The sequence below is a fragment of the Manis pentadactyla genome, chromosome 14 (assembly GCF_030020395.1).
Source record: "Manis pentadactyla isolate mManPen7 chromosome 14, mManPen7.hap1, whole genome shotgun sequence".
Classification (NCBI taxonomy): Eukaryota; Metazoa; Chordata; class Mammalia; order Pholidota; family Manidae; genus Manis; species Manis pentadactyla.
The window spans coordinates 20322781-20345151 of NC_080032.1; the positions used below are offsets into that span (position 1 = coordinate 20322781).

At 53.3% G+C, this 22371-nt stretch overlaps 1 protein-coding gene across 1 annotated transcript in view; it reads right to left on the reverse strand.

Annotated features, from left to right (window-relative positions):
* The window catches only part of DTX1 (deltex E3 ubiquitin ligase 1), a 34642-nt gene that overhangs the window by 8002 nt on the left and 4269 nt on the right, over positions 1-22371 (reverse strand). Inside the window, exon 4 of the mRNA XM_036929313.2 lies at positions 7612-8287. Within this exon, the coding sequence (XP_036785208.1) occupies positions 7612-8287 (676 nt within the window). The remainder of the gene's footprint in view (positions 1-7611; positions 8288-22371) is intronic.

The following is a 22371-nucleotide window of genomic DNA, read 5'->3' on the forward strand; positions in this document are numbered from 1 at the left end:
GCTTAGAGGCTGTGGCAGGGGCTCTGTCTGAGAAAAAAATCTCCCCAGGATTAGTTTGGGGAAGAGGGAGAGGCGTTTGGCTCTCTCTGCTGCCAAGGAAGAGCAAAGAGAGATGCCTCATACTTGCTCTGGTTGGAAGGTAGTGCTTAAATGCAGGATGAAATAATATGGAGAATTTTCCAAGTTGCTGTTCTTCACACTGTTCCCTGCCCTTTCCTGTCTGTACCTTCAACAAGTGTTCCCTCCCTGTCCATACTATTTCCAATTCACATCTGCTCTTTGAAGATTCAAAGGTCACTGTCTTCATGAGGACTTTTCAGTCTACTTCAAGCAAACTCATATCCACTCCCTTTAATTTCTAAGAGACTGTGTTTATCATTTTCTGAGGACACATTTTCTGTATTGCTTTCTAGTTTTGTGGTTCTACTCCTATACCTTCCACCAGACTGTGAGCTTCTGGAAATGTGTCTGACTGAGCCCTGTAACCCTAGGATTGAGGATGAAACTTGGACCAGTGAGTGGGTTGTCCATGAGCACTGAATGTAGGAGCTGAACCAAATAAATTGGTCTACTAGCTCTGTGGTCTTTTCAGAAGAGGACCTGGTGTCTTTAGAAACAACAGTTTTAATACCAAATGCCCTCCCAGAGACAAGGTTGGAGCAGGGATGGCAAATATATGACATGCATAGTACTACTGCCTATCTGGCACCTGTGGCAGGCATCACCAATCAATCCCAGCACTCCTTTCCACTATGCCAAAACGCAGCTTTGGAATCCTTCTTGACAGTGCTCCAGGAAGCCGTTACCATTCAAGCAAATAGATGAAATCTATTTGTTACTTATTTTGCACATGGGACTGAAGCCCAGAGAAGGGAAGTGACTTCATTAAGGTCACCCAGCTGGCTGTTGTTGCAGCTGGCTGCAGGTCCTGGAGTTGGTGAGTCAGAGGCCAGGACTGACCCCACCGGGCTGACCTGTGGGGCCATCTGGAGTTGAGCTAGCCTTCTGAGCCCTGGGCCCTAGAGGCGGACTGAAGAGATCCCTGGAGCTGGCTCAGGTGTGTGCAGGCTGCACTGGGGGCTACGCAAGGATCGGTTCCAGGCAAGGGTGTTCAAGACCCCAGAGAAGCAGGAAGCAGGAAGCCACACAGACACTCTCTTTAGGGCAGCTGAGTTTCCATCCCTGTAGATACAACTGGTCTCCCTGTACTCCCCTCCCCACCATGCCCTCTGTAGACCCCAGGTGTGTCAGATATGCTGCTGATAGCTTCTAGGTCCCCTGCTTGGCCTCAGATACCCCAAGGACACCTGGCACTTACCCAGTGGCCCCTTGGGGGAACTCAGGAGGCTTGGACCTCAGACATTTGGTTCCAAGTGGGTGGGTGGTGAGAAGTGAGAGTGTCATGGGGAGAAGGAAGTTGAACAGCACTTGGGGGGCCCCTTGTCATCTGGGCCTGCCTCTGCCACCTGTTCCTGTTCAGTGCCCACTCCACCTGTGCATGAACGCCTGACCCTGGGGCCAACCAGGACCCTATCCCCCAGCCTCCCTGCAGAGCCTGAGGGCTGAGGATACTACAGGGAGCTCAGGGGTGCCCCATGGGTCCAGCAAGAGCCACAAGCCATCAGGGGCTGTCTGAGGCCCTGCTCACTTCCCCTTTCTGCCTGGACAGGCCACTGAGCTTCTATGGGCCTCAGTTTCCCTTCTGTTAAATGGGACCTCTTATCCTTGCCCCTGTTCACTACGGTGCAAAAGTCCCCTAGAGAGACATCTAGAGGGGTGGTTGCCATTTAGGGCCTAGACAAATCATTCCCCAGCCTCCCCACCCCCGTCATGGTCTCCCAGCCAGCCCAGGGCGGGGCTGTCAGGGGAGCCCCGGCAGGGAGCGAAGGGCAGAGCTGGGCTGGTGGTTCCCACGGCCCCACCAGCCACATGCAGACAGGCGTGTGTGGTTTGGCCTCCCAGGGAGCAAGGCAGGAAGTGTTTCAGGTCTTGGGGGGTGGGGGGGTCGGGTGTTTGGTTTGACCTTGTGGTGAGGCACCCGCAGAGTTACAGCCGCTGCACACCAGTGAGGCCAGGAAAAGGGGGAGGGTGGGCAGGCCAGAGGCCCACTGGGGACATAGTGAGGGCAACACTTTTCATGCACTGCCATTCACTACTTTGTTATTTTTAAGGCATTTAAATGTAATACCTATTAAAGAGCTGGAGGAAAAAATGTGGGTTTTTAAAAATAAAAATGTGAAATCATTGCTAGAAATTTAAAAAAAGAAGGAAAACCCCCAAACACACCCACCACATCAAAGCCCACCTCCCCATGGGCTCCTGCTTCCTGTCTGCCCTGCCTGCAGACTATCTTAATACCCAGGGTGAACCTGTTACAACAGTCACACCAGTCTCTCTCCAGCTGACCACCCTGCTGGCTCCCATTTCAGGAAGAATAAAAGCCAAAGTCTTTACCAGCCTTCAGGGCCCTCTAGGACTGGCTCCATTTAATCTCCAACCTCCTCTCCCACCACTCACGTCTGCAGTGTCTCCAGCCACACTGGCCTCCTTAAACATCCCAGGCTTGCTCCAGCCTCAGGGCCTTTGCACAGGCTGTTCCATTTGTCTGGACTGCTCTTCCCCCAGTTCTCTGCTTGGCTTGCTTAACCTCCCACAATCTTTGCTCAAATATTACATTCTCAGTGAAGCCTTTTTTGACCTCTTTCCTTAAAATTACATTCCTCTTATAATGCCCTATGTTTCTCCCCTTCTTTATTTTTCCTCTGTAGCAGTTACTACTCTCTGCCATATTCCAGAATTTATTTGTTTACCGTTTGTGTCTCACTAGAATGTGAGCTCCAGGAGGGCAGGGACTGTCTGTTTTGTTCATTGCTGCATCCCCAAGGCCCCCAACAGTAATTGTTCAATGTACGTAAGGGTTAATCAGTAAAAAAAGAGACAAACATAGGCTATAAAGAAGGTAAAAAGAAACAGCAAGCTGGGGAAAGATGGCAGGTAAAGAGTTAATATCCTTGATGCAGAAGGAGTGCTTGCAAATCAATAAGGAAGCAATAAATAGCCCAAGAGAAGGATAAGCAAAAGAAATAAACAAGTAATTGGCGAGAGAAGGAACCACTGGTGGCCAGTAAACAGGAAGAGGTTCTCAGGCTCATTAGGAACCAGAGGTATGAAAACTCAAACGGCATCTCTATGGTACCAATTAGCTTGGCAACATTGTCCAAGCCTTAGAGGGATGGGAGGGAGCAGCCCTCTCTCCCACTGTTAGGGGTGGGTGTAAACGGTGCAGACTTGAAAATATAGGCACTGTGACATCTGGCTTCATGCTGGACAGAGACCTGTGTTGACAGCCCCACTCTCAGGTGTAAAAACTAAGGACCAGAGAACACAGTGCACTCTGCTGGGGTCACACAATGAGTTGCTGCCGAAGCTGGGAGAAAGCCCAGCCTCTGCAAGTCCATCCACTCCCCGCCGGCTCTCTGATACCCTGTGGAATCAGGGCTGGGTCTCAGGGGCCCTGGGCCAAAACTTGGAGTGGGCAGGCAAGGGGGTGCACCCCAAATACCCTGGCCAACTGGGGATTTTGAATCGGAGTCTTAATTGTGTGACCTTGAGAAGTGCCAGCCTCTCAGTGCCTTAACTCTCCTCCTATGAAAAATGGGTATAACAGGATCTGCCACCTTGGGTTTCTGTGGGAATTTAGAGAGGCAACATGGTGTAGAAGCTGTGAAATGGAGCCCAGGACATAGTGAGTGCTCAGCAAATGGAGACAGGCCTGCAGCTGTCCTCTACTTTCCCCCCACCACGTGGGGTGGAAACTCTGAGTTTGGTTCCTCCGCTCTGCAGCTGTGCTCCAGAGGGCTGGGTGCTGCCCTCTCAGGAGACAGAGCGGATCTTCCCCGCCCCTGCGGGTCCCCCAGGTCCAGGCTGCCAGCTGGCTCTCCACTTCGTCACGGGGCGAGTGGAAAAAACCCAGCCAGGAGGATACCCTCGCTCCGCCAGCTATGTGGCCTTGGGCTGGTCATGATCCCCACTGAGGGCTGCGATGAGAAGGGGAGGTGAGAAGAGAGAGGTCAGAGCTCTCTGAACAGCTCCCTCTTCCCTTGCAGCTCAAATGTAGGGATTTTAAAGAGTTTGCCCACCACTAGCCCTGCTGGACCAGTCCTGTGAGTTGATGTCTTTGCACCCTCCTCAATTTGGCGGAGGGGAAAACTGAGGCTAGGGAGGTGAAGCTGTGCAGCCAAGGTCACTCAACTGGGAGAGGGGCCAAGGTCACTGTGCAGCCAAGGTCACTCAGCTGGGTCTGCCTGAGCCCTTTGGGAGAGAAAGGAGCAGGGAAAGGGAGAGAGGGTGGGAAAAGGTGGGAGACAAGGAGCAAGAGACAGAGACACAGACAGACTGAGACTCGGAGCTCTACAAGGAGAGTCAAAGAGACGCTGTTAGCAGTTAAGCTGTGTCCCCCCAGAATGCCTGGGTTGAAGTCCTAACTCCCAGTCCCTCAGACACTTTGGAGACAGGGTCTTTGCAGAGGTGATTAAAATGAGGTCATTAGGGCAGGCCCTAACCAGTATGACTGGTGTCCTTATAGAGGGAATTTGGACACCACAAACCCAGGGCTCTGGGGTGCTGGGGACCAGGGCGGCAGTGGGGGCCAGGCTGCCTGGGTCCCATCCCTCTCCCTCATAGGCTGCCTCTGCTGCCTTGGCAACAGGAAGATTGGCCTGGATGACACAGGTCTGCTACCCCCATCCCTCTTTTCCAGGCCAATGTGTGGTCTCAGAGAGGATCATAAACAGCTCCCCAGGGAGGATGAGAAGAAGTGACATCGTTCACTGGGTGGGCGGCACATGGCTGGGGAGAAGGGAGTTCCGGCAGGTCAGAGGAGCACATATTTAATGACTGGCATCTCCAGGAAGACATCTCTCTTCTCACAGCCCTCTTGAGCTCAAGCACACTCTACAGCTGCCTACTACTGGCAGCACCAAGCCCAGGCTCCCCTAGTCCCCCTAGTATGGCTCTGTACCTCCACCTGGGAAAAATTTTAGCCTCTTCTGGCCCAGCAGGGAACTTCCATCCCAGTGCGCTTTTGGGAACCTGCAGGGTTCCTTCCCACCCCCACCCTTTGCACTTGCAGTGCCCCTGCCTGGGATGCCCTCCCCTTCTGGCCAGCACCTCACCCTCTAGCCCTCGGAACACCTCTCGTCCTTCCCTGAACATGCCTGGTCTTCAAGCCCCACTGAAGTTGCAAATGCTTTTCCTTCTGCCTGGAACAGCCTTTCTCAGCTCTGGCCACCACCTCATTCCCTCCCAACCATATCACCCAGATCACTCCCCCACTTCCCCAGCACCCCCCTCTCTTTCCAGTGATTGTATTCATTTACTCATTTACTTCCTATATGTCTGTCTCCCCATCAGTCTGGATGTTGTTTGTCTTGTTCAGCTCTGTGAACACCCCCCCACAGCATATCCTTGGAAAATTAATATTGGGCAATAATAGCTGAGCGATTCCCAGTCTGCTCTAAAACAGTGGCTTTCACAAATTTCATCCGTGACCAAAAAAAAAATTCATTTTTACCTGGGAACCCATTTAAACACATGTAGAAAAGATGCAGAAAGTTCATGGAACAATTCTTACCATTATGGAGGATACAGGCCAATATTTTCTATTCTATTCCAAAAAAATTCTGATTACAACCTTTGATTTCATAACCCACTAGTGAGTTACAATACAGTCCCAGAGAGAAGGTTCTCAAATTCTTGCTGCAGAGGTCCCTAGAACTTCGTGGTTCTGCTCCCTCCCACACCCACTTCAACTTGTCCTGCTCTTATGGTTCTGGGGCCTGCCAGCCCTCCCTTTTCTGGGAGGGAGCCCGAGGCAGGCTTGATCCACAAGGAGCCACAGTGAACACTCCAGAAGTTCAGTCCCTCCCGCAGTGCTGCCCGGAGAGCTAGGCCTGACCTCCTCAGGTCTCTCCTCTGTGCACACTGGGTGCAGATGCCGGGGTCACACATGGGTGCACCTCTGCCTGCCCCATGGCCTGCCCTGTCCTCCCAGAGGAATGACCTGGGGGGTTGGGGAAGGGAAGGGAAGGGCGAGGCAGGCAGGTGGTAGCAATTGCCACAGGCCCTTCCCCTGGAAAATTACAGCTCCCGCCCCGACCCCAACCCTCCCCCTAGATAACAAAAGTAGCCCTACCTGCCATTGCTGAACTATGGCACTGTGTGGACACGGTGTTTGGGCACACAGCGTCCGCACACAGTGGGGAGTCTTGCTCCCATCTGACAGGCGACATTGCCGAGACTCAGTGGTCTCGCCCCAGACCTCACAACTCAGATGTGGATAAAGGGATTTGAACCCAAGCAGTTAGACTCTCAAAGGGAGAGAAGGCCTACTTCAGGGTGCTGTCCCCTCTTCAGGCCCCAGTTTCCCCTACTGCAAGGGCAGGCCTAGATGTGGCGACCTCAGAGGGTGTACCCAGATCTGCCTTGGCTGGGCTCAAGTCACCCTGGTCAGCCCCTGGGCAGTGCCAGAATGATATAAGCCCAGCTTGGTACCCACCCCTCCCCTCGGGCACCACGACTCACACCCCACCTGGTCTTTTCCCTTCTGGTCTGTTCAAAGTCAAGGTCTCTCCTCGCTCTCATTCACACTCCCTCAAGGCCTGGTCCTCTGCGGAGACAGGCCAAGCCTGGGCTCCAGGGAAGGCAGCTGGTCCCTATCCGGGACCCTGGAACACCTTAACCCAGGAATTTCCACACTTGCAGGGTGGGGGGTTGCTGGTGGGGAGTATTTCTTCCTCAATGAAATCCTGATGGGAACACCAATTCGTAAGATTCCCAAAAAGGCTGCTCTGGTGAAAACAAGGGCAGAAAGGCTAGCTTTCATGCACCCGACTTCTTATCCACTATGCCCTCCTACCACTGTCCCAGGTCACCCCAGGAGTCCCTGAAGCCTGTTTTGAAGACCATAGTTCAAAGTAATGATGGTATTTCAGGTGTGGCCTCTAGGGGAAATATTTTGGACATGTGGCTAATGCTTGCCTTCACATTACAAGGGTATGGACTAGGGCAGGGGCAGAAACCCTTCAAATATTCAAAGACAACACAGCACAGACTCTAGAATCCTACAGGTCTGAGTTCCAATTTCTGCTTGCCACCTGGGTAACTCTCAGAAGGTACCACACCTCTCCCAGCCTCAGCTTCCCCATCTGTAATATGGGCATACTAGAATTGTTTGCAGAAATAGAGGTGATGCAGATAAAGAGTTTAGCAAATGAGGAATGTGGAAAGCGCACCATGGACCACGCGCCATTATTATTGCTCTGGCCCCATCACTAGTGAACTGTGTGACCTTGGGGTAGTACTAACTCTCCTGGGGCCTGTTTCCTCCTCTGTGAATTGGGGATGATGATGGTATCCACCTCACAGGGTCTTTGTGCATGGAGATGAGTTGGAACACGTTAAGATGCTTAGTTGGCATAAAACGAATACTTAGTAGTTGCTAGACTTTGCTTATGATTATTCTAACCGTTGTAATTCTTTGTTCCTAGCCCTGCTGGGCAGCCCCTCCCTCCCTCCCCCCATCCCCCCGCCCTGTGCCCGGGCCCGGCTTACCCCGGCGGGATGGAGGCACGTGCGCTCACGCTGGGGGCGCGCTGGGGCCCAGGCCGGTTGAGGTTGTTCTGCCCTGGCGTGGGCGCGCCGCGGGGGGCGCTGGGGCTCCGCGGGGGCGCTCCAGGGGTCTGCGCGGGCTCGGGGGGGCCGGCCGAGGGCGCGGCCCAGAGCACGGCGCCGGCGAAGGTGGCGCTGGGGCGCACCGCGAGGGTGCCAGGTGGCCCTCCCGGGGGCTGCGGCGCTGGGGGTGCCGGGGTCGCCTTGCGGCGCTGCGAGGCCAGGATGGCGTTGGAGGCGGCACGCGTGCTGTTGACCAGCAGGCACTGCTGGCACGAGCAGGGTTGGCCCGAGCTGGCGCCTACGGGCCACGACTGAGACTTGGGGATGGAGCCGACAGTGAGAGGGTAGGCGAGGTCCAGGCGGCGGCGCAGGCGGCGGCGCCGGCGCGTCTGGCGGTTCATCTGCGACATACTGTTGAAGTAGATGAGGTAGCAGAAGCCGAGCGAAGAGAGGTCGAGCCACGGGTGCTGCTTCTCGTAGGCGTTCTGGATGGTGATGCAGATGTCCATGTCGTAGGCCGTCCAGGCTCCGCCGTCGTTCTCCCACTCCCACACGATGCCCTTGCCCGGCGCCGACGACGGGTCGTAGAAGTTGCGTCGCACGGGCCTCATGGTGCCTGCGCTCACAAGCGCGAGGGATCAGAAGAGGGGCGGGGGACAAGGCGGGGGTCAGCACGGGCAGGGGCGAGGACAGGGGAGCCAGCAAAGAGGGGTGCCATGTGGATGCAAATCAGCAAGATATTGGGGGCAGGCTAGGCAAGCTCCCCCACCCCTCAAGGGTCAAAACAGACACTGAAGTGGTGGCCGTCACAGACCCTGCGGGGAGGAGGGTGGGGAGGTGCGGGGGCTGTTCAGATGGGTATGGGAAACAGCGACAATCATGCAGACAGTGGGGCGCAGGCAGTCCTTGCTAACTTCAGGAACTCACTCATTCAAAAATTCGCTCATCGATCCATTCATCAGTCCATTGATTCAAGCACAGTGATTGATTCACTGATTCACTCAGTTCTTTCATTTGTTCATCCACCCATGCCTGTAGCCTCCTATTAACCTTTTCATAGATGCATTTATTCTCACTCCTTAATTCTCTCATTCAGTCATTCTTCATTTACCACCATCCTCTTTAAAAAAAGGTGCACTCCCCTCCATGTCCCCCCACCCCTCCCTGCTCTGTTTTCTCCATCTGGCATACTTTATGTTTTCTCCATTCATCTTGTTTTCTGTCTGACTTATCCCACATGTTGCCACCACAAAGCAGGGACTCTGTTTCATTCATGGATAAATCCCCCACTGTCTGCACACAGTAGGTGCTCAATAGATATTTGCTGAATGTATGAATGAATTCAGTAGTTTAGGCACTGATTCTTTTTGGGTTTGGTTATTCTTTCATTCCTTCTGGTCTTTTGTGTACCCCTGCGTCAGTATGTTCCTTCCACCACTAATTCATTTGTTCCTTTCTTTAACAAACATCTGCTGACTGCTCTTTGGAGGCCTCCATGCTGAGCGCTTATTCAAAATGAACATAACCAAGTAATTACACCAGCCAGGTGGGTATGCATGCCCCCATTTTAAAAATGAGGGCACTGAGGTTTTGCTCCCAACCACTGCTCCATGTCTTCCAAAATTCTAGAGGCTCTTTGGGGGCAAGGTTTCATGGGACACTGGGTTGGTTACATGGAGACAACCTAAGGTCCAGGCCTTAGGACTTCTCAGAGCCTTTAGCCTGCTCTGTGCCTTGGGACCAGTGTGGAGAGATTCTTTTGCTGGGTTCATTTGGCACGCCTGCAGGAAGGCTGCACACCTGACTGTTTGTCAACTGTGGGTAAGTCCCCTAAACTTACCTTGGTCTGCATGGTCTTATCTGGAAAATGAATGGATGTCCAAGACTGACCCCTCCCCTCTCTCACAGGGCTGTTGGGAGGATTTGGTGAGAAAAACTGCAGAGCACAGGGTCTGGGTGGGGCACCAGGGCTGAGAGGCAGACAGACCTCATTTCAAGTCCTGACTGTCCAACTTTCCAGCCCTGTGACTGTGGTCAGGTGACTCAATGTCTCCTAGCCTCAGTTTTCTCATCTCTAAAATGGGAACATGCAGACCTTCTTCATGGGGTTGTTAAAAGGATCAATCAAGACAGATAATGTCTTTACTCTGATGATTCCAAATCTGTCATTTCTAGCCTGTCCTTTTCCCTAAAAGACAGCTGCCTTCTCAGCACTTTCCTGTGGAGGTCAAACAAGTATCTCAAATTCAGCTCTGTCAAAGCAGAGCCCTGACCTTTCCCCACCCTAGACCTGCTCCTCCTGAAGTCTCCCTCGTTGCACTTACGGTGTACCATCCTTCCAGCTGCTTGGGCCCCAAAACCCCAAAACTTGGACTCATCCATGACTTCTTACTTCATACCCCATGACCAGTCTGCCAGTAAATCCAGTCACCTGTACCATCAAATATATCCCACATCTGACCACTTCATCCCACGGCACTGATTCTACCTGGTTTGTACCACTGTAAGTCTCCTGCCTGGACTACTGCAGTAGGCTCATGGTTGGTCTTCACTTCTGTAGCATATTCTCCACATGGCAGCCAGAGGGATCTCATTCAATAAAAGTGAGATCATATCCTTCTGTCTGAAATCCCTCCATGGCTCTCTGGTCACTGGGAGTAAAACCCAAAGTCCTCTCTATGACCTGCAAAGTCCCACATTGTCCACAAGACCCCTTCAAAGTCCTCTCTCTGGCTTATTACCTACCATCTCTCTCACTCACTCCACTCCAGTTACACTTGCATTAGTTTTCTTCCTGGCACTCAGTCCTACCTGACACAATATATTCATCTTCATACTGTCTTTACTCCCTATCTCTTCCCGTGAGGCGCTCAGCCCACAGGTCAGGGGTCTTGACTGCTCAGCTCACTGCTGTATCTCCAGTGCCTAGCATAGTGCCTGGCATGCAGTCGGCCTTCACTGCACCGAGGGCACTTCTCCTGTTAAGTGGCACCACCCCAGAGTGCCTGGCCCAGGGATCTGCAGCCAGATGGGTGGGGAACCACCATGGTCTTTCCTGACGACCCTTGCCTCCGCCTGCCCTGCTCAGGCTTCTCTCTTCTGAGCACAGGCTCTACCCAGCCTTCAATAGGGCCCTTACCCATGGCTGAACCAGCTGGCCCGCTGCTCTCTCCTCTGTTAGAATCCAAGGGCTACAGACTGCCGCTGCCCCCTGTCAACTGCCCAGATCCCCAGAGCTGGGGAAATTGAGGCACAGAGTTGCAGCTGTTGATATGAGAGTGCAGTGGGGATCGGGTCTCTGGGCTCCTATAATGTTCCAGTCAATCATAGGCAAACTTCCCCTGGGCCTCTGGGGCTGCCTCATTCTGATGCCTGATTTATCATTTTAATTGAGTGTGTGCATATTGATTTTTTCCTTGGCAATGGTATTCTTCCAGGGCAGGCCTGGGAGGGAATTAGAGGGAAAATCCTGGATCCCATTCCCAATCTGTTCCTGAGTGCTGGTCTTCTTCTCTAAGGGCCTTGGTTTCCCCTGCAAAACAAGGGCTCCTTATAGATGATCTTCAGGTCTGATGTGCCTGAGAGTACCACCATTAGCCTCCTGGTGAGGGTTAAGGTGCTGTGTTACCTGGAAGGTGTAACCCCTGGGTGGAAGGGAAGGGATGGGAACTTTTTATTTAACCCCCACCGTGTGCCTAGTCTTGAGCTGGGCAGGGCAGGGTCAGGGGTGGGGAGTGTAGAGTGAAGAGGCTGAAACAACTCAGAAATCTCACAGCCATGTGCAAATCCTGGCTCCACACATAGCCTCAGTGTCCTCATCTGTAAAATGGCAGTATTAATACATATCCCAAAGAATTATTGTGGGACAAAGTAAGATAACGTATGTCATAGGTGCTTAGCAGAGCACTTGGCTATAGTAAGTGCTCAATGAATGTTAGCTAAGACAGCTATTTTTATTAAATACATTCACCCTCTCCCAGCCCTTGTGCATTTGACACACTACTTTTTATTGCGCATCTATCCTTGCACTGTTGTTAAATTGTTTGTTTTTGTGCTTAATCTCTCTCGCTGGTTGATGACTTTCAGGAAGACACGGACCAGGTTGCATCCAGGTCTGTATTCCCAGCATCAGGCACAAAGCCTTGTGCCAAGGAGGCGTCTGCAGCTGAAACAGGCAACCTACTTGGCATAGGTCAGGGCTTAGCGGGAGTGGGAACGGGGAGGAGAGGTTGGTCTTAATGGAGAGGGAGTGGAGATTAGAGCAGGAGCCAAAGCAGAGAAGTGGGGGACAGGGTTCCAAAGGTGAGTGCTGGCCAGCTCTGCAGCAAAGGACTCTGGGAGCTCCTCCCAGCCAGGTCAGGGCCAGCCAGCCTAGGCACCCCTCTCTCCAGGGCTCTTCACCAGGTATCGATTTTCCTGCCTGTTTACTGGTAGTTATTAAACGCTGAGTCCCTGGAGTCCTTTTCAAATGAGATTGGAACCTGGAGAGCTGGAGTAATTAGGGCAGCTGCTGTCCTCCCTGCTGGGCTCTGCATCCCGCAGCGCCTGCTGCTGCCTGCCTGCCTATCCGTCCACCTCTCTGCTCACGCTGGCCGTGGACCAGGCTGAGGGGGCCCGCTGGTTCCCTGGTGACCTGCCTGCACTGTGATTTCAAGATTTCCAAGGGAGCAGCAGTACCAGTCCTCCCCAGTGGCCCTGGCCTAGATTTTCATCAGAACAATGGGTCTAAGATGGGCTGGAGGTTCTTCAGCCTGGGGACTGGTCTTTCTCATCCATGCTCTGTGTGCACTTGAGCAAACCACTACCCGACTTGGCCCCTGGGGCACCCAGCTGCATGGCCATGAGGGTCTGCGCCCCCATGGCAGTGAGGAACCTATGTCAACCATGTACTATTCTGGGCCTGTTTTTGTGGATCTGCTTTTGTTGTCAGTTCCCCAAGCTCCCCTTCGTTTCTTAAGAATGTTCAGTTGCGAAATTCCAATCTTGTTCCAGCTGCACTGAAAGGGACTTTGGCCAAATGTCAGCTGAAGGGATGCAGGAGCTGGGCCCCCTGCGGCCGGTGAGGGGGCAGCCAGGACCCTGCAGCCAGTGACTGGTTCCTGCCTGGGGCAGAGACAACAAGAGACAGACACCCAGGGGAGGGAGAGAGAGGGAGAGAGAGGTACAGAGAGACACACATGCACAGAGAGAAGCCAGGATCAAAGTAGGAAATACAGATACAGAAACAAAATGAATGTGAGAGACAGAAGGAAACAAAGACTGGAGAATCAGGAGAACAAGGGAGTGAAGCCAGGGAGAGAGGCCAAGACACAGGGATGGGCAGAGGAGAGACAAGGGCAGACAGGAGCTACGGCAGTAACAGGAGAGCTGGCGTTTACTGGGCGCCCACTGTGTGCCAGACATTGTGCCCAGCACTTTCTTTGCACTCACTCATCTTGTCCTCACAGGGTCCTTCAGAATTACTCCCATTTTACAGATGAGGAGACTGAGTCCAGAGAAAGGAAATCTTGGGAGGGCTGGGACTGATGCCGCAGTCACGGAGTAGAGGAAAGGCCAGGTTGGACTGGTTCTAATGGGTTCATTCAGCCCAGTGGTAGCCCAGCCTAGAATACCTCCAGTGACAGGGAACTCACTGCTTCAGCTTCTCCCTGCATTGTTTAGCTGTGAGAGGTTTCTGCCCTGAAAACGTGGTCCTGATCTGATCCCCCTACCCAGAGGTGGGGTGTATGGGTATCTCAGCCCCCAGCTTTTGGCCTTAAGGAGAAGCTGACTGTAGAGAGAGGGGAGAGACCAGAGCCCTCCTGCCTGCCCCTCAACGTCCACAGGTTCCCTCCCTGGGCTGACCAGCCCTGAGGCCCAGCAGGAACTTCTCCCTCTGGGGGTGGCTTCCTGAAGGGAAGTGAACTCAATTTGGGGCCCCCAGACTCTGACAGGAAGGGGGGCCCGTGGGAGGCAGTCATGGGACATCCATCAGGTGGGGGCAGTCCCACTGCAGGCTGGGGCCTGTGACTGGGGGTTGGGCACCCAGTGGGTGCTGAGACCCACGAGGTGCTTCACTGAATCCTCCACCGGCCCTGAGGTAGTCACCGTGACAATTGTTCACACTCAGAGAACACAGTTTGTGGCTCAGACTCATGGCAACCCTTTTAGCCCTCACAAGAGCCCTATGAACATAGGGGTCCTATCACCCCATTTTAGAGGTGAGAAAACAGAGGCCAGGCGGGTCAGGAAGAGGGCCACAGTTAACTGCAAGTATGTGGTCCTGCCAGACCCCACATGCCTGGCTTCTGTCACTATGCCCCTTATGGCTCTGCCCCACTCCCACCAGTCCATAACTCAGGGGAAGAAACAGGCGTGTTTACACAGCAGGTAGGGTTCATGGCTGAGGTTCGGACGCCAGCCTGCTATCTGACCTGGAACAGCAGTGTTTTCCCTTCACCACCCCTGCTGACTAGCTGCATGGCTGGCCAACTCCCCCAGAGAGCAGCAACAATGATAGCTAGAGGCAACCTGATTTACCCAATGCTTCCCCCATGCCAGCTATGGTGTCAAGGGTTTATGTGCACTGGTAAGGCCTCACAATAGCCTTAGGGCTTTCAGCACTATTATTAGCCCCATTTGGCAGATGGGAAAACTGAGGCTCCTCCTGAGAGGACATGGCAGTCCCACCAGGGCAGTGGGTTGCCTGGGATTCCACCTGCTGCCTGTGGACCCAGGGCGCTTCCCCCTTCCCACTCTGCATCAATAATCCCACAGTGTTCTGTTTCCCTCCAAACTCTCCCAGGGGACTCATCAAGCTGAGCCGCAGCCCATTAGTGGTTTCTACGCTTGAATCTGGCCCAGGCTCCCCAGAGTCTCCTGGCAGCCAGGCCAGAGACATGGAGCGGAGGGGGGGTCTCCATCCTGCCTGGGAAGGCTGAGGGCTGCATGGCACTCAGAGAGGCCACCACCTTCCAGTTGGTTTCGAAAGCCCTCACCCTGGAGGCTTCCAGCAGCTGGAAGTTGGCATTGCCCACTTTATAGGCTGCGTGTGTGGCTTCCTGGTCACCTGGCTTCTAACACACTAGGGTTCAGACCCTCATACAACAGCTGAGAGCAGGCAATGAAGGGGGAAGGAACAAAAGGAGCAGACAGGTTCCATCTCCTGCAGCCCTGTGTGGCCTTGGGCAACTGATCTGACCCTTCTGAGCCTCTCCTTCCTCATCTGTGAGACAGACATAATAATAAGGCCTTTTTATCACAGAGGGCCTACTGTGTGCCAGGCAGTGTTCTAAGTGCTTCATGTATGTCAACTCTTAATCTACAAGGCACTCTATAGAGTAGGTACCAGGATTACCATTGCCTTGTACAAATGCTGAAGCACAGAGAGGTGAAGTGACTTGCCCAAAGTCACACAGCCACTAAGCTATTAAGCCAGAATTTAACCTGGCCAGATGGGAACTTCTCCCCACTTCCATAGCCACCACCCTTCCCAGCCACCATTACTGTTTGCCTGGACTACTACAGTAGTCTCTGTCTTGTGTCCCAGATTCCATCCTTTGCACCCTGTTATGCACCCTCACATGGCAGCCAGAGGGATCTTTCACAAACTCAAGTGTTCTATTTCCCTCCAAACTCTCCCAGGGGACTCATCAAGCTGACCACATCATTCCTCTGCTCAAGACCATCAGTAGCTCCCTAGTGCCCTTAGGAATTAGTCTAAGATCTTTAGTTAATCTTCAAGGCTCATCACAAGCTGCTTGCACAGCCTCACACTATAACCACACCAAACTTCTAGTTGTTATCTGAACACAGCATGGTTATGCCTCTGTGTATCTGCACATGCTCTTCCCTCTGTCTGGAATGTCTTTCCAGTCACCACCCCATTTTTCTACCTTCTGAGTTCCTAAGCAATCTTCATGGTTCAGCTCAAGCACTATCCTCATGGAACCTTCTCTGCCATCTTGAGGAGAATCACTCTCTCCTGGGGCTGCCATAGCATATTGCCTCTACAACCTCCCCCCATTAAAGTGCACAGCTCCCTAAATGTTAAGGTATCTGTGTTCCCTGCAGCCTGGGAGCCTCTCAAAGGTTGGGCTGGCTTTCAACCACCTTATCAAGCATCCCTCAAAGCCAGGAGCACAGGGAGGCAGGCACTTGGCAAATGCTAGCTGAATGAAGGAATGACCAAATACATCTGAGTGACCCGAACAGCATGCTGCAAACGATCAGGCTGGCGATTGCGAGTTTGTGGTGGATGTGATTTTGCTTTGGTCCACATGGTATTTACATTTTTAAAAATAACCAGCATTTAAAAATTGGGGTGGATTCACTCAAGTCTGGATTTTTAAAAATCTCAAAATATCCAAAGATGTGACCACAAGGATTGCCCTCCTTGGCATCAGTTAGCAGAAGCTGAGTCATGTCACCCCATTCATGCTTTTGAGCATTTATTGAGCACTAACTGTGTACCACTTAAAAATTTGAAAATCTTTGCCTTCCCAGCACCATACACACTTCTGTTAGGTGTGCAGGCCTCATACACACCTGCATTTCCAGCCTTTCTAGATGGGGAAAGTGGGCCCCGGGGAGAGAAAGGGATTTGGTCCAAATCACCTGCAAATTAGAGATAGATCTTGACTCCAGGCCCTTTGACTCTCATTTCCACAGAACCAGGTGATTAGCACCTTGGGATTAATGTACTTTCTTTGTTTCCTAGAAGAGAACCTGGGAAGGGCTCCATAATGGTGTGATTTCAGGTAAACTCTCGGCTTCCTCCAGCGTGCTCTGCTTGCAGTCAGAGGGAGAGGGTACAAAGGCCCAGCAGTGGCGGGGCCCAGCCTGTCACTGGGAGAAGAGGTGGCTATGCTGTGGCTGCTGGCAGGACTGTCCTGGCTGCCAGCACTGCCTCCTTTGATTGCTCGGCCTTTGTTCTGCATTTCAGGGCATTCAGCTCCCAGGCCTGGCGCCAGACTCCCTCCCTTATCCCATCACTGGTCTGCCACTACTGCCCGGCAGGTGGAGGTGGCAGCCTGGAGCAGCTCCAGAGCGACAGTGGGAGTAATCCAGAGAGGGAGAGGTGCTTAGCCAGGGTGGCAGAGCAAGGACACAGCCTCAGCCCCCAGCCTGGCAGCTCCTGAGGCCCCAAGGTCAGGAACAGCCCCACATCCTGGGACCTCATCGGTGTCTGGCCTCCTGTATCACATCCATCAGCCTCCACCAGAATAGAAGGGCCTTGAAGACAGGGATTTTCCTGTCCTGTTTGCCACTGCACCGCTAATGTCTAGGACAGCCCAGCACCTGGCACATAGTATGTGCTCATTAAATCCCTGCTGAATGAATGAACAAACTGGTGCTGACCACAGTGCCATAAGATAGCTACTGCTGTCGGGCCCATTTACAGAGGTCAAAGTGAGCTTCAGGGAGGGAGTGTGGCTTACCCACACAAGCCATACCAGAGAGCTGCTGGGAAGGGAACCTGGAGCCTGGGCCTCATCATCGACAAGACTTCCTGAGGCAGCCGAGCCCCATGTCCTTGGCTGGTATTAGCCAGGGGCAGCTGGGGCCTGGGGACGCATTTGTGTTAATCAGGAGGCTGGGTAGGCTCTTTGGGGGCTATTGTCCTGGGAAGTGGCTACCACAGGTGTGATGCAGGAGTTAGTGGTAAAAGGGAGGCTTGGGGAGACACAGATGTTTGGGTGGAGACACATATGTGGGGGTAGGGAAGTATGGGAGGGCCCCAAGCACCCCCAGACTCTGAGAACTCCACACTGACGAGGGAGCTTGGCACCCCCATTGCCCATGGCCTGAATGGGAGCCTCCACCGGGACCGGCCCTGCCCTACCACCTCCCTGGCCAGTCCTCATGCCCTCTCACCCCCTCCTCTGTCACCTCCCTATTAGAACCTCCAGACCCCCCTTCACTCCTTATCACATTCTTTCTACCATTCCTCCTGGCCCCTAGCACTCCTGTCACCTCCCCATCCCCTCCCCCGTGACAGTGCTCCCCATCATGGCCCCTTTATCATGCTCCCGCACAGCCCTCCAGGCCATAGCCCCCAGCTCTCCCCACCTTCCCTATCACCTCCTGCTTCCAATCCCCACACCTCCCATCACCTCCCTTGTCTTTAGGTCAGGCGGTACAGCTCTCCCGGAAAGATGAGTCTTGGGGGCGGAGCTGGGAAAAAGCAGGAAAGGATGGAGAGGGGAGGAGGAGGGGCAGGGGTCAAAGGAGCATTGACCCAGTACCTCCCACCTCACCCACATGGAGCGGCCAGGGCACTGGTGGTGCTGTCCGAGGTGCTGGGGTAGCCAGGCCTGGCACAGGTGGGCGCTGCAGACCTGGATCTGAATCTCTGACCCACGTCTTCTTAGCTTGGACAGGTGGCTCTCTGCCCTGAGTCTTAGCTTTGTTATTTGTAAAATGGGGTGATGCCTGCTAGCTGGCTGGAGGAGTCCAGACAGACTGTAAGGAAGTGCCTGCATCAGCCCCTGCCCAGCCCAGTCCCCTGGCCTCTGAGGGCCTGTGATTAATGAGTCAGGTCTGGCAGTGTGCTCTAGGTCCCCTGGGGCCCAGCCACTAAAGGGCAGCAGCCTGCAGCCCAGCAATGCCCAGGGGAACCCAAGAGGCCTCCCTTAACCCCACTCTGCCTCTCCCCTCTTTTGTCACAGCCCTCCTTTTCCACCAGGCCTGAGGTCTCCTCCCGGACCCGACTAATGCTGTTTCCTCCACCTGGAAGTGTTCCTCAAAGCATACAAAGTCTCAGAGGACTCGTCCTCCAGGAAGTCCTCCCTGTCAGAGCCCTTAGGCACACGCTGCCCACATCACCTGGCCAAAGGCAACCCGTATGAATGCTAACTGTATTAAAGCCAACCTGAGAATGAATGCTAACTATGTGCAAAGTAACAGTCCTTGTGCATTTACTTACATTATCTCATTTAATCCTCATAATAACCCTCTCAAGTAGGGGCTATTCTTATTTCCACGTTACAAAGGACGGAACCAAGACTCAGAGAGGTTAAGGGACTTGCCCATGGTCACACAGCCAGCGAAAGGCCAAACTGGAAGTCAGATCTGAGTCAGAAGGTTCAACTGCTGTTCTCATGATATGTATCTGCCTTTGCCTCCATTAGACTCTGAAATCAACTTGGCAGGGGTCCTGTGCTGTTCTCTGAGTCCCCAGGACCCAGCCTGGGCCCGTTACTGATCAGACACCACTGTCAAATAAAAGTGGTGACAAATGTATGGTATCATAAGAGGCTCCTAGAGCCAGACAAGCAGCCAGAGGCCAAAAGGATGGGTCCTCATGGTGAAAGTGTAGACAATGTGACAGGTGGTAGTGGGAGACAGCCATATATGAATTATTGGGACCTGCTGCCACCAGGGGATGGACCCCTTCCCACCCAAACACATAAAGTGCTTGTTACCCCTGTGGTCAGGCCCAGCACCAGGGGCCCCCCAGATTGGTTGGGCGAGGGTCCCAAGGGATCCTGTCACTAGGGAACTGGCCCTGGAGGCTTCTGGAGTTGCATGGGCTGTTCCTGCATTGGTACAGACCCTGACAACAAGCCCCAACAGAACTCTCAAGGGAGAAGAGGGAGGGGACTCACTCAGCCCAGCACCGAATGTCACTGTTCTCTATCCCTGAGACCTGTCTGAGAGGCCTGGGCTCCAGCTTGGGCCTGACTGGCTGTGTGGCCCTGGGCAAGTCACTTACGCTCTCTGGGCTTCAGTCTCTTCATCTGTACAACGATCTCCCTGGAGTCTGCCTTCTGGCAGTGCATTCCTTGGTGATGACTACCCCTCCCTCTGGGTGGCCCCACGGGTCTCCAACAGTCTCAGCCTGTCCGCAGACAGAGGCTCCCATGAGATCAGGGAACAGGGCTGAGTGGAGCCCAAGCCACCCAGAGGAGGGATGATGTAGGCTTGGGTGATGCTGAAACCTGTCACTCTAGCCCAACAGCTTGGAAGGGCTGTCACAGCTGTGCTTCATGCCTCAGGGACAATAGCTGTGGATTGTCCCCAGCCAGGCCTTCCCAGCCTCAGACATCCCATCTATAGAATGGGCAGAAGGCTGCCGTAAGTCCCTCCAGCAGCAGAGGGAGAGGAGAGTGGGAAACATCAGTCAGCCAGAAAGTCACCCACCTCTCTGCCCCGAGCCATGTGAGCCTAGGGAGGAATCTGAATGCTGCGTGAGAAGTGGCCAAGTCACATCTCTGTCCAGCTGCGGGGACTGTGTGGAAAATCCAGGAAAATTGAGGGTAAGGCCCTCAGAAGCCACTGGCTCAGTGGTGGGGTGGGGGATAATGGCTCTCAGAGAAGTTTGGTCTCTCATGGGGCGGGGGGCAGAAGGTTTCCCAAATTTTTGCCACACACCTGGTGGGAGCCAACCCCTCTCCCCAAGACTCCAAGGACTCCTAGGCCCAGCCCTGCCACCAGTTCCCCTGCCCAGCTGGGCAAAAGCCTCAGCCTTGGTTTCCCATTTGTGAAATCTCTGTGCCTGTGGTAGGGGTGGCTGAAGACAAAGGACAACGAGGAAAGCTTCAGGGTAACAGCACGTGGTGCAGTAAGACCACCCAGCCCTCAGCCCATACACCTGCAAAGGGAGTGCTCGCCTGGGCCCTCGCCTGCCTCTGGCTTCCCCCTGAGCTCTCTGCCCGGGACCCCACTGGGAGTGCCAGCATCATGTGGCCTGGGTCATAGCATTTTCCTCCACGTGGGCTCTGGACCTGCAGGCTTCAAAGGGAACCTCACCCGCTGTGGGAGTTATGAAAACAGTGTAGCAGGGGAGAGGTGATGGGGCACCAGCTGAACAAACAGCAGCCCCCTGGGACCACGCCTGGCTTCTCCCGGTGTCCAAGCCCAACATCTGGGCTTTCTTCCCCTGGCTGCGTGACAGCACATAGAAAGGACATTTGTGTGTCAGCAGCGTACAAGAGGGTTGCTGCTGTGTGCATGTATGCACACACATGTGCACCTTGGCACATGCCATGAGGCGTGTATTTCCATGTGGGGCATGCCTGGTACCCCATGAGCAGATGAAGGACATAATAGGGCAAGGACTGTCAAACTGTAGCCCAAGGGCCAAACCTACCCACTGCCTACTTTTGCAAAGTTCATGAGTTAAGGGTGTTTTTTACATTTTTAAATGGTTGGACAAAAAACAAGCTTATTTCATGACCTATGAAAGTTATATGAAATTCAAATTTGAGTGTCCACAACTAGTTTTATTAGAACACAGCCACACTTATTTGCATACTGTCTACAGATGCTTTTATGCTACAAAGACGGAGTTGAGCAGTTACAACAGAGACCATAGGGCTCACAAAGGCTAAAATATTTACTATCTAACTTGATTGGAAAGTCTGCCAGCTCCAATGTTAGGGCACTAGCAAAGCTGGGGCATGGTGCTACTCTTCCCGCCCCAGATTAAAGTTCAGCTTCAATGAACTTATCAAAAATTTTACAATTAGAAAATCTAGATAGATGCTGTGTTCATTTCAGTACATATGTGAGGGCTTAGGATTTTACAATTTTGTATTGTTTTGTGTGTGCACATATGCATGTGTGTGTGAGCGTGTGAAAGAGAGAGAGAACAGAGACAGACAGAGAACCATGATCTTTTCAAGACTATACATCTGTTCTGCATATTCTAGACACACAGTGGTGTTCATTTCTTCAGCGTATTCTAGGCACATGGGGTGATTAGTCAAGGTAAGATTTGCAGGATAATATAATAGTCTTGGTTCTTTCCATCAACCTAACAACCGTGCTAGCAAAGCCATGCTCTTACTCACTTCACAGAGGTGCAACTGAAGCCTGGGAGGTGAGGACACCTGCCTGAGGCTCTTCCCTAGACCACTAACAATGAGGAAAAGATGTCCTCTCTTGACACTGTTTTGCTCCTGGCAGAAGTGAGGGAGCACGTGATAACATGTCTGGTGGGGGGCATCTTGCCCCCGCTGCTAGCAGTTTTCTAGGCATCCGAGGTCCCATGCCAGCCCCACAGGTTTCAGGCTTTCCTTCCTTGCCAGGGGGTCCTGGCAGGCCCCCAGGAGCCAGTGAGAGATGAGTGGTTTTCCCTTTTCCGGCAAACAGGGGGCAGGTGTGGAGTGAGTAGCTCCGGGGAGGAGATGTGGGGAGGATATGGGCTGAAGCTGAACTTTTGGAGGGTCCAGTGAGGCTGAACCATAAAAGGGGAGCCATTGAGAATAAGAGGAAAGGGGGAGCTTGGAGGAGCCAGGAACCCAAGTGAGGTTGCTGCGAATAGAAAAGGGGCCCCCAAAACGGGGGGTGTCAAAGACAAAGTGGCCAACTTGGCAGCCTTGCTTAGGGCTGTCCCTGTTTTTAAGACCCAAGCCAGGCCCTGGAAAATTTGCACAACCAGCCCTAGCTCGGAACCTGCAGAATGCCCAATATGGAACCAAAGAGAAAACCAGGGTCCTGCTGTTGTCAGACCCCCAACCCCCACCAGACAAGGATAAACCAGAGAGAACAGGGCAGGGGCTCCCTAGCACTTCTCCTTCCTCCCTGGGACTCAGCTCCTCTCTGGAGGAAGGGCATGAGGACTCCACAGTGACCTCTATTTTCAGGATAAAATTCAAAGCCTTTTTCATGGCTGTCCAGGCCCTGCTCCAACCTCATCTTGTACCATCTTCCCCTCATTCACTGCACTCCAAACACAATGGACTTTACTCTGTTCCTTCCCACCACAGCGCCTTC